The 12,674-nt window shown below is 39.3% G+C and overlaps 1 protein-coding gene across 1 annotated transcript in view; it reads right to left on the minus strand.

The window, feature by feature from the left end:
* Window positions 1–6,601: 6,601 nt before the first annotated feature.
* Window positions 6,602–12,674, minus strand: part of PIGQ (phosphatidylinositol glycan anchor biosynthesis class Q) — a 53,385-nt gene continuing 47,312 nt past the window's right edge. Inside the window, exons 10-11 of the mRNA XM_072601619.1 lie at window positions 10,883–10,944; window positions 6,602–7,778 (exon numbers count right to left, since the gene is read on the minus strand). Coding sequence (XP_072457720.1) covers window positions 7,626–7,778; window positions 10,883–10,944 — 215 coding nt within the window. The 3' untranslated portion in view covers window positions 6,602–7,625. The remainder of the gene's footprint in view (window positions 7,779–10,882; window positions 10,945–12,674) is intronic.

A 12,674-nucleotide genomic window follows, 5' to 3' on the forward strand; every position in this document is an offset into this window, starting at 1 on the left:
GGGGCTCTGTTCATCATGCAGTTGGCAATGGACAAGGGGGTCCTTTTGGAAGATTAACTTGGAATTAGAAAGTGTCTCCCTCCAACCCACTCCCCCCCCCCCCAGCTGAAACTTAAGGCACTGTGAAGGAGTGTTTCTTTCCTCATTCTAGAATAAAATCATACATCATGGGGTACTGACTCAGCAGCATTGTGATGCTAATCAGTGAGACGTGGCCTATGCTTCCCACACATATGAGCAATTAGAACAGCAAGCCTCTTGCGTGGGGGTTTTCCTACTGTTGATACCCAAGAGAGGCAACAGAGAAGAGACCACTGTCTCCCAGAAGGATCGAAGGTCCAGAGCTAGGCTGACAAGCGTTTCCTTTCTGAACCACCCACATCTATTGTGACCAAAAGAAGTGAATACTCTAGAGCTGGTAACACACTGAGTACACCTTCTCAGGGGTATTCATTTAGTTGGCAGAATGGAAAATGCCACTAGTTCAAGGAATAACCTTGCTTTTACATCAAGCTCTTGACAGCATTCACTGGGCTGTAGGAAAACAACAGGGGGATGTGGGAGGAATTTTCTTGCACAGAGACATCAAGCATTGGTCATGTTGTTTTCACCATTTTTCACATACACTACAAAGGAACAAATGAATCCAATGGGAACTGACTGCTAGGGCAGTTGGAAGGATGCAGGATTCTAAAGGACTGCCTCTATTAAGAGTACAGGAGGGTGCCAGAGACATTAAATGACTCAAAGCAAGATCAGTATTTTTTTCAAAATAAACTTTTAACACTATTAAATTAAGAAGAGTCCTGGATACTTAAAGCTTCCTAGCAGACCTCAAAGGGCTTCCAAAGAACTCAATTTTCACATTTCCTCTTTTTAATAAATAAAGCAGTAGAGGCTGAGAAAAGTGGTCTATTCCCAGGTTATTGTAGACTTGAAAGAGAATCCAGGATTCCTGTTTCCAAGGACCACTGATGAAGACTTTGACCTGTTCAGGCCTTTTTATCTGTTCAGTTCTTGTCCATGTTTTCCCACATATCCTCCACAAAAGATCCATCCAACATGCTAGGTCCCTTTGTCAAAGTCTTTTTACACTTTCCGGATATCACCCTTGATTTCACCCCATGACAAACTCATCTCCATATCCCATCATATATTTCATCAATGATGTATCTTTTATGCCTTGTCTTGGTCACATATGCAGCAGCCTACTTTTGCCCACTGTCTTTTGGGTCATCTGCAACTTTGACTCAACATTTTGACATTCCATGATTAATGACATTGTATCACAGGGAAAATATTTATGTAAGAAAATGGTTTTTATGCTGTGGAGTAGCTTGGGATCATTAAAAAGAATTGCAAAATTTTCCAAAAGCAATCCATCCTGTTCTCTTCTGTCCAATATGCTGTCTTTACGTTCCCATTCAATTTTGAGCCAATTTATGATCCATCTGCAATCCATGTCACAGATACACACACATGTACCAACTTAATGGTCTAGTTACCTTACTATATGTTATAGTCAAGATAATGGGAATTTTGAGCTGTTTAGTTTTTCCTATATATGGATTTTTGAGGCAGTTTCTTTTTGGAAATTATGGGTCTCACTGATGAGGTAATGATCTGGAGCTTGATAAAATGATATTATTTTCAAAATGGAATATCTCACTAAGGGAAAATCTCTCTTCCATTTGGACCTTGCACAGTACATCTTCCAGGCAGTGGCAGATACCTTTGCCAAGCATACATCTCTCCATTTGTGCCTCTCTTGATCTTAAAAATAATCAGTTATCGAAGTCATCTTGGTAGTTGCATTTATTCAGGGTTTGTGCATATTAACGTGTGTGAGACCCCTTATTGATCAAGTCAAATGCTTCTGTGTGACAACAAAAAAAATCTGAAATAGGATCTTGCATGTTCTGTACCTTTCACTCAATAGAACTGATAGATGTTGTCTGCCTTAGAGAAACATTTGTGAAAACCTACCTATTCCTTAAAACATTCAGTAAAGATAGTCTTTGTTATATGCATAGAACAATCCATTAAAGACTGTATAAAGACAAGAAAGTATACATGTAGCTTACCATTTATTAGTAGTCTCAATTATCTTTTTGGGTAATAACGCAGTCCATGTTTGTTTTTTCCCCCATTGTTTTAGTATGTTCCCCTACCTGGGATATCTTATTAAACAATCCTTCAGTGCCTTCATAGTTGCTTTACTACTAGGTTTCTTGAATATGTTCATAGTCTGATCTAGCACTGCTCTGCACAACTATCTTCTTAACATCAGGGACTGAGGCACTAGAACTTGTGTAATGATTCCTCTGTCAATGATTATGAAAATAGATCATTAAGGAAATTTTGAAAAATTTGTTCTATTTTCTATTTGCTGGTCTCCTGCCTGTTTCATTAATGAATTCTCTGCTTTTAGGATGCTGACCTCACTTGTCCTCATTTTCATCGCTTTTTATTGTCATACGAGGTCACACTTGGATATTTTCATGCAGTTGTGATCTCCCTGCTCTAGGTACTTCCTCTAATAATGATGACTGTAACCAGTCTATGCCTTCTCATCCTGTTTTAACTCTTGGACACATCCTTCTGTAAACTTTCTACCGGAGGTGCTAAGGGTTTTTTCTAGCTCTCTTGACATGGCGTGGACAGCAATGAAACACATAGGCTATCTATTATCCCTCACTCATATTTGGCCCACTTTCTTTTCTAGTCATACATTTCTGTGATGGCCTTATGTTTATCCTGTGGAATTCTTGGCACATGGTCTGCTCATGACCACCATGCATTTCTCCAATGCCCTTTAATTTTAACTTCAATTCTTCATTGACTGTGGCATTCTATGACAAAGTTACACAGCTCCATTAGAAAAAATATTATTTAAAAATATAGGTATTTGTTTCAGAAACAAGCTTGGGAACAATAAAAAATCCCCACAATTTTCTAAGGCAACTTGCTTGCTTACCTCCTCCTAATAAATTCTGAGCACAGGTTGCAATGATACTAGTTATAATCTTCTACCATCCTTCGTAGTATTTTAAAAAATTTATATTCTAAATTGATATTGCCTTTGGCTCCATGTCTTTACATGTATCAAGGAGTGATTTAGTGAAAAAGCATAAAGGTACTGTGCCAAGGAGACCATGTTACTGATCAAAGTAATTTTGTAGCTCTTTTGGCCTCTCCATTGTGGTAACTGCTTTATATCAGGTAAGATTTTGCAGGAAATGGTAATCAACATAACATTTGCATCTTTCCATTTCCCTTTTTTGCAACATCAGTGACTTATTTGAATAGGTCAGATTTGTAGCTGTCACTTTCCCACCTTTATCCTTTCTTCTAATTTAATGTTATTTTGACTGTTTCTTACTCTAGCCAGTGGTCTGACTGCATGACAAGATAACTAATTCTGATTTGACTCTCAAATCTATAACCAGTCTGTTAAAATAAAATGAATCAAATTTTGTTATATCATTCAGCACTTGCTATATCCAATACCTTACTACTGCATGGACTGAATATGAAAGACTGAATTATGTTTGTAAAGTATTCGACACAGTGTCTGGCACATAGGTGTTTAATATCTTTCTTTCCTTCCCTCCTTTTCTTGGGGACAGGATTCATGGCATTTTACAAGATGAAATCAACTTCGAAAACTCTTCAACACCATCTGCCCCTGGGGCCCCTCCCTCCTTCTGACTGGAGAGTTTCTTTTAGATCCTCCACCATTTAAAAGAGGGCACCCAGAAAATTCACCTCATGATTTCCATCTGTCCACTTTCCTGAACTTCATGATCACTAAGAAGTCCATTATTCTGCAAGATAAAAATCAACTCACTCCCCTTCCTCAGATCACTTTCCACTCTAGCTCCAAGGCATCATTATGCCAGGTAACCTTCTCCTCTATCTCTCTCCTCCCTCTCTCACTCCTACTTTTCAGCTTCTTTTTATGCATTGTCTTTCCACATTAGATTGTGATCTCCTTGGGGTCAGAGACTGTTTTATGCCTTTCTTTGTATCCCTAGTGTTTAGGACAATGCCTGGCACATCGTTATTGTTGTTCAGTCAGTCTACCTCTTTGTGACCCTGTGGAACCATAGCACACTAGGTCCTTGACCCAAGGGGCTCATCTTCTGATGTCATGCACTTTAATACTGTCCATGGGGTTCTTCTTGGAGTTATTTGCCATTTTCTTCTTCAGCAGATCATCTTTTGTCAGAACTCTCCACTATGACCTGTCCAGCTTGAGTAACTAACCCCTGCAAAGCACAGCTCAGTTTCATTCATCCCTCCTGGTTCACTGCCTTTTCATAGAGGAGGGACTTGCATAGCCTCAAACACATTAAGCACTTAATAAATGTTTACTGACTTTACTGACATAAAAGCATTAAGCTTCTGACTTTTGACCTTCATTGTTTTTCAAACTTATCATTTCTCAATGTTTTACCGATGATTTTTTATACTAGTCTTTCCCAATAAGTGTTCCCATAAAATCCTTCCTTATAGTAAAGAAAAACAGCTAAGTAAAATCCCAATCTAACTACACGTGACAGTGTATGTAACACTTTGTACACATAACCTGTTACCTTTCTACTAAGAAAAGGAAAGTGTTTTTCACCATCAGTCCTCTAGAACCAAGACTGATCATTATAGTTAATCCGAATTTTGATGTCTTTTAGAGTTTTCATTTACATTATTAGTCACTGTAAATAATTTTTTTCTGATTCTGCTTTCTTCACTTTGCATCAATTCATATAAGTCCTCCCATATTTCTATGAATTCCTTTTTTTTCAAGGCAATAATATTATATTGCATTCATATATCACAGTTTGTTTAGACATTCTCCAATCAATGGGCACACACTTTGTTTCCATTTTTTTTGCTACAAAGAAAAGGGCTACCATAAACATTTTGGCATGGGACCTTTTGGGGGCATAGATCAAATGGTAAAATACATGAGTCTAAGGGTATTAACGGTATAAGTTGCATAATAAATATCAGGTTCTTTTTCAGAATGGTTGGACCACTTTATAGTTCCACCAACAGTTTATTGGTGTGCTTTCCCTTCCTCCCATAGTTCCTCCAAAATTGACTATCATTTAAAACATTTGATAATTTAAGGGGTGTGAGGTGAAACTTGAGTTGCTTTAACTTGCTTTTCTCTAATTATTACTGATTTTCACATAATTGTTGACTGTTCCTTTAAAAGCTGTATGCCATTTGACCATTTTTCCATTTAGTAACATGCATCATACTTTCCAACATATTTTCACTCTCCTCACCTTTCTAACTGAAGTCATTAAGTATCAAAATACTGGCTTGGTCTGGAGGATCTTACCTACATTTTGGTAGAATTTCTCAGTGTCTTTATTCTCTACAATGGATACTGATGCATAAGCTGCAATTATTTTCATGGTGGGCTTTGCTCATGCTCATAATGAGTACTAAAATATGACCACAGGTCCTATTAAATCATGTTTCTCATTGCCATTATAAATGTGATGAAACCAATTCTGCTAACCTCTTGCCTGACTTTCAAAGGAGACAAACATCAAATGTATACTGTCAAGCTTAAATTAAGATCAACACTATAGTAAGCACTAACATGGTCAAGATTTAAATTAAGACATGGTTCCTATCCTCAAGAAGTTTACAGTCTTATCAGTTCGTATCTTCTAAGGAGACAACTATTTCCTACTCCCCAAGATTTGTTAGTACAAGGTGGACTCCTGTCTATAAAAACTATTTCAGATTCTCCAGAGATGTAAATGCAAGATTAGGAGTAAGGGACTAGGGGATCCTACTTAGGAATCCAAGAGTTATTTCAATAGAAATACTATAGTTTATATCACCAGAGGTAGATGGTAAAGTGATCACTTGTGTGTGCAAACCCAGAATATAAACAGAAGTTGCTTTGTTTGGAATCTCCATATAGAGGCCTTGCCTCAAATGGTACCTTCATCATTTAGGCCCCTATGGTGGCTCATTCTGAAAATTAATTTCTCCATGAAATGTTTGCAATTGGGGAAAATTCTGTTGAATTGATTCAGCAAGAGATTTAGGCCATTTTCTCTGAGCTTCCCATTAAGTGAATCTCAAGTAGGCTTTCTAGGGCCAGATGGGTCATGCCCCATGTGGGCATGGTGGCTGCTTTGATGGAGTTTACAAATGACTACCTTAGGGAGCTCGGAAGAAACCTTTCTGGATAGCCCTTAGAAATGTTATTTTGGCAGGAAACACACACACACTTGCAAAGGAAATGAGATATTTTTAGGTCTGACCATATAAGCTAACCAAAGAGATTATAATTATAGGCAGCAGAATATCCTGAAAGGACGTTCTCTCTGTTCTGTCCTCCAAAGAGAAACTTTACTCAAATAGAAGTGAGAGTCATGATTTCAGAATCCTGTGGCAACATGAAAAGGAGGTGGTATCCAGGGAGAGGACCAGAATTTGCAGCTCTGCATATAATGAAAATATGAATTTGAAATTCCAACTGGTGCCTATTACTTTAAACCTCTGGCAAGTGGAAAGGTCGATCTTGTACAATGTTTCTTAGTACAATCTTTGAAAAGAAGAGAACACAGACTTCTGTAAAAATATATATGTATACATAGATGTGGAAAGAAGGAACGTGGAAGATTCCAAACACACTTGGGAGAGGGAAAACATTAGAGAACTATGGTGACAACTGGAGGCTTGAACCACTTATTAACATTAAGAGAAGGTGATGTCCATTAGGTTAACAATGTGCGGCACAAATCATAGACCGTGGCATTTGGTAACTGAGTCAGAAGAGAATCTCAGAAAAAAGGAAAACAGTGAAAGGAGAAACTGAATAGTCCTACAGCAACCAGTTCTTTCTAGCAATGGAGCAGAGGTCTATCTGGGGACAGAACTATCTCCTCACTATACCTACCGCCCTCCTGAGTGTGCTTCAGGGAAGAGAAAGGTCAGTTTTTCAGCAAGAACACACGAACTGACATAAAAGATAAGCACTTCCTACCACGTACGGTTGTCAGCACATAGTCTGAATGCTGGCTACCAGCTTCTGAGATGTTCAATGATATACTCTCTTAAGTAGAGTGGACAGGCAGCCCACGCTGAACACACATTCCCACCACAGTCATGGCTGACAGTAGCAACTGCTCATTAACAAAACTTACTCTTAGATATTAATCTTATAATAAAGGACCCAGTAGGACAGAGGAGAGAGACACTACAGGGTCCATATGGGCACCACAGTATAGGGACATCATCATCTTATGCCTGAGGCACCCAGGACACTGACCTTTCTTTGAAAATAGCTGCTGATCCTTGGCCTACTCAAGAGGCATTAGTGTAATCAAGGATGGAGCAACACTTCATTAAACCCACAGTCCTTCCCTCCAACCAGTCAATACCACCTAAGTGCTCAGATGGGAAGAGAAAAACTGAAAAGGATCCACAAAGTGCTTCCCACGTTAAACCTCACTCCTTCCCCTGCTAAAGTCTCTGTTTCTTGGCCAGCACTGAGCCAGCAGTCGTTGGCTCCATGCTGCCTTTGGCCCCAAAGCAGCAAGTTAAAACGTTTGCTTTGGCTCAGGCTTGTGCACTTGGCTGATTTCCACCCTTCAGTCCTGCTTGTCTCCTTTCTGCTTCCAGGGGTAGATGAGCTCACCAAAGAACAGCTTCTTACACAGTGAGCCCCAGGAGTCCTTGGGGTAACAGCTGTAGGTGGGGAGACGGTAGGTTTGGACCACGCTGCCATACGACAGAGGATTGATCTGTAAATACACAACCAGGAAAGGCAAGAGCAAAGATGGACTTAAACGAAAGATAGTAAAGGATGGCATGAAGTAGGGGATTGATCGTATGTGTATAACCTATATCAGACTGCTTGCTGTCTTGGGGAGGGAAGGGAGGAAAGGAGAAAAATTTGGAACTCAGAATCTTACAAAAATGAATGTTGAAAACTATCTTTACATATAATTGGAAAAAATGAAATACTATTAAGGGCAAAAAAAAAAATAAAATGCAGTGAAGATTAAAAAAAAATAAAGGACTAGACCGCTGGTCCACAGCTTCAAAAAAACCCAAAAAACGATGTATGTATTTACCTCCCTACTTTAGCGTTGCTCTTCTTACATATTCCCAACTGTGCGGCGGGACACCTCAGGGGATCTACAGGAGGTAGAAGAATTTGCTTTTGGGCTCATTGCCAGATTTCCTCCTGATGACCGCGTGCCATGTTTAAATGGTTTTGCAGTAAAAAGTACAGGCATGTTGAGAATTCAGAGCAGTGCCACATATGCATGACATCTCTTAGAAGACTCCTGTTCCTTGGGGATGTACGGAGTGCAGATGCAGAGGAAGTAGCTAAGGGCCCTGTTCAGATGGCTGGTCACATCGAAGACCTCTTATAGTAGTTTAACCTAGGATTTTTCTTGGTCTAGATTGAGGGCTTCCCCCATGCTCTAAGTGGTCTGCAAACTTCCCTTCACTGTTTTTCTAAGCAGAATATCCTTAGGAGACTTTCTGGGATAACCTAGACGATGTAGAACTAAGATCAGAAATGAAAGAACTAAAAATTTGAGATCACTTAGGCTATGGTATGTCCTTAAATGTTCTATTTCTTTACTAGAGGAGATCAGAGGGGAGGGGAAAGGAATGGATCCTTTGAATGTGTCGCACTTCCTCCCAGTAATAAGGGGTTTTCAGCAGGATGATCTGGTTGTAAAAGAAATAAGCAAATGGTAACTGCTGTAAGGATATGAAACTATAAGAACTTAAGTTCTTGTAAGAGACCACTAGGTTTACAGTGAGTGATTACAGTGAGACCTGCATGTGAAAACTATACTAACTTTTCATTGCACAGTTTTAAGTTTCTGAAAAGTCCCACCTAAACCCTAGTTTGTAGGTCATATGGAACACTAAATGAACTAGGTTATTCGATTCTAATCTTCTGAGCTTCTGGGCAGTCTACTAAACCCTAAACCTTTAGGACCTCAGTTTCCCCAGCATTATCCCTCACTACAATGTCATTTAGGAGTTCAGGTCCTTAGAGAAAACATTTTACTGAATTCCCAAAGGATCTTAGAAACTAAATTTCCCTGGATGGGTTCCAAGATGAACCTGACTTATGCAGTGTTCCTTCCTATTTATTGAAAATAGTATTTCAGAAATGTATCAGTGAACCAATATGGGTCATGTTACGAGTTGGTTTCAAGGAAAGGAAACTCCATCTTTATACTATTAGCTTGCTATTTCTTAACTTTTCCTCCTGTATAGCATCACAGAAACGGCCTTAGAGACTGTCTGGTCTAGGCTTTGCTCAAGGTCACACAGCAAGTAAATAGCAGAGGTGACACCTGTACCCAAAGTCTTCCAGTCCCAAACACTGGGCTCTTTTAATTCTGTTTCTACAGGTTATTAAACTTTTATTCTTTGGACAGCAGAGTATAAATCTTCATTTAACCTATCAGTGAGGAAAAAAAACCTAAGACAAAAAATCTTGCTTAGTCCATGTTTTGTAACTTCCAATGAGAAAGTATTGTTAGTGACAAGTCACTCCCACTGAAAGATTTATTAGTCATCTTTCATATGTTCCTTCAGAGAGAATGAGCTCTATATACTGAAGTATAAAGCTCTGATGTTTGTTGTTGGCGAGGCAGAGCTGGGCCTGTAAAAATCCATAACAGTTCCAACTTGTCTGAATCTGCACTTGAGTTACTACAGTGACTCAATACTGTTAAATAAGAACAAAGCATTTCCCAAATGGACTGCTCCGAGGTAAAAGGGCCACACTAGAGCTGTAAAAAGGCAGACACGTTTCTAAAAAGGTTTTATGTGCAGTCATTATTCTTGTTCCTAATTATGATCCAGAATACTCCTCCTCTAAATAGAAACCAGTTTTATTTAAGACACTACAACTAGTAGGGCAAGTCATTTGGAAGAAAATTGTTGAGAACAAACCAAAGAGAACATGCATTTTAGACAAAGTTGATAATGTGGTCTTGCTGCAGGCTATTTTATATTGAAGTACACTTTTAAAAGCATGAAGATTGGCTTCCAGAACTAAATAAATAAATGGTGAGCTTTCTGTGACCTGGTACTAACGGATCCTCTCCTACAGAACAGCAAATTTTCCTTCTTCCTTCTCTCAGCTCTAAATGGGTCACTGTCTAAAATTAATCTGCTAGAAGCTGATGGCAGGTGGGGCTCTAAACTCTAAAAGATCACATTCCCACAGGTCTTTCCATAACGCAGCTATGCACAATATGCTCACGCTCTTGGTTTAGGGCCGAAAATATTTTCAATAGGCTTCCTGATGAATAAGCTAAAGGAATAGCTGGTATATGGTTTTAAGACACATTTTTAACTAGAAAGTTGGGGTAATTTTGTAAAGGGAAAGATTTCATTGGCCAGTGGGCCAGAAAATCCCTAGACTCTGAAAGATGATTTTGCAGGGCTCCAAGATCTCATAGGTTCTACTCTACTTCCATCCAAGTCCTCCTGCTAAAGAGATGGTGAGAACAATTCAACACTTTTGTTACTGTGTCATGTGGGTGCTACTTCTAGAGAGGGGAATGACCCTATCAGCAGCTGATCTTCATGAAGAGAGAAGCAAAATCAAAGTCTTCCAGCAATGCTGCAGGTGAGCCCAGTGTATCTCTCCATTTTGAGAACAGGCACATGGATGACAAACGGACATTTCTGAGAAGTCTGTGGTGGAACAAAATGGGCTTCTATTCTCTCTACCCTGTCAATAAAACTCAGAAAAGCCATGAGGGATGAGGGGGCCGACACTTTTGAAAACATAGCTAACGTAGCTTGTTAGCCCTGGTCACAGTCAGAGGCTGAAGGCAAGCATGATCGGCCCTGGTATTACCTGCATCAGCAGTCGGAGGGGTTTGCCTGCTTCCTGCTCCAGGACTCTGAACTTTACACCAGCTGAAAACCAAAGAAGAGATGTGCGTGAATACAGGAGAAACACCGCTGCTCTGGGCTCCCTTTGGCCTAGTCTTACTGTGCCCAAAGGACAAACACTATGGGGTGAGTCAACACAAACTGAAATCACCTGACTGTGTGGATGAAAAAACTAAAAATATCAGTCACCCCACTGTGCTGGTAAACAAAGGGGACGAGTGGGTGGAGGAAGAAATGTCACAGGTAGAAAAAGAAAGTTTCTCTCCATCACTTCCAGGACCTAGAAGCCTATCTGGGAACTACATACCACCTTCATCTTCTTTTCTGTCTCTATTTTCTGAACTTTTTTTCTTTTCTTTTCTTTTTTTTTTTTTTGTGGAGAATGGGGAGTAGGAAAGGCTTGATTATCAAAAGAACCTCACAAAACTTTATTGAAATAAAGACAGGGGAGATTTCTAACAGGGAGGGGAAGGGTGGTTACTTTTCACAGCTGGGTTGGGCTGCCACTGTCCCTATGAACTACCAGATCAATTCAGTTCAACTTAATGAAACAATTCCTCCCTCCAGTCTAGTTACATCTGTGTTCCACACTCTTGTCCACCATGTGTCTGCTCTATGTCCCAGCCCAACTAGACTACTCACAAATCTATGCCTTTATTTTCTGAAGGTTCTCTTCATCATGATCTGATAAAATCTCACTTATCCTTTAAGACCCAATTCCTAAGCAAGTGATTTTTTTGAGGATTTTCCCGATCATCCCCCATGTTTTCTCTTGGTCCTTGTATAGCATCAGATTTTTTCTTATGCCTTTATAGCTTCTGCTTAATTATAATTATTACATAGTTAACATGTAGCTATGATATATTAATAAATGTGTTATGTCTTCCCTAGAGGCAGCATGGCCTGGTGGATAGAGATGTTGTTCAGTCATTCAGTCCTGTTGTATTCTTCATGACCCCATGGCCCACAGCACACCAGGCCTTTCTGTCCTTCATTATCTCTCAAAGTCTGTCCACCTTGATGTTCATTTATTCCTTGACACTATCTATCCATCTCATCCTCTGCCATACCCTTTTCCTTTCAATCTTTCTCAACATCAGGGTCTTCTCATTATGTGGCCAAAGTATTTCAGCATCAGTATTTCACTTTGCAGTCCACAGCCTAAATTTCTTTAAGTACTGACTGATTTGGTCTTGCTGTCCAAGGGACTCTCAAAAGTTTTCTCCAACATCACAATTCAAAAGCGTTGATTCTGTAGCACTCAGCTTTCCTTGTGGTCTAACTCTTACAGCCATATATTCCTATGGGAAAAATCATAGCTTTGACTATAGAGAACTTTGTCGGCAAAGTTATGTCTCTACTTTAGTATGCTGTCCAGATTTGCCGTAGCTTTCCTTCCAAGGAGCAAGTTTCTTTTAAATTTCATGGCTTTGAGCCCAAGAATATGAAATCTGACATAGCTTCCATTTCTTCTCCCTCTCTTTGCCATGAAGTGATGGGACCAGTTGCTAAGATCTTAGGGTTTTTTTTTATGTTAAGCTTCAAATCAGCTTTTATACTCTCTTCTTTCACCCTTATCAAAAGGCTTTTTAAATTCTCTTTACTTTCTACCATCAGTGGTATCATATGCATTTCTGAGACTGTTGATATTTCTCTCAGGAACTTTAATTTTTTTTAATTTTTAAATTAAAAATTTAAATAAGAATTTTAATCCGTCCAGCCTGGAATTATGCATGATGTAGTCTGCATATAAG

The sequence above is a fragment of the Notamacropus eugenii genome, chromosome 1 (genome assembly GCF_028372415.1).
Source record: "Notamacropus eugenii isolate mMacEug1 chromosome 1, mMacEug1.pri_v2, whole genome shotgun sequence".
Lineage (NCBI taxonomy): Eukaryota > Metazoa > Chordata > Mammalia > Diprotodontia > Macropodidae > Notamacropus > Notamacropus eugenii.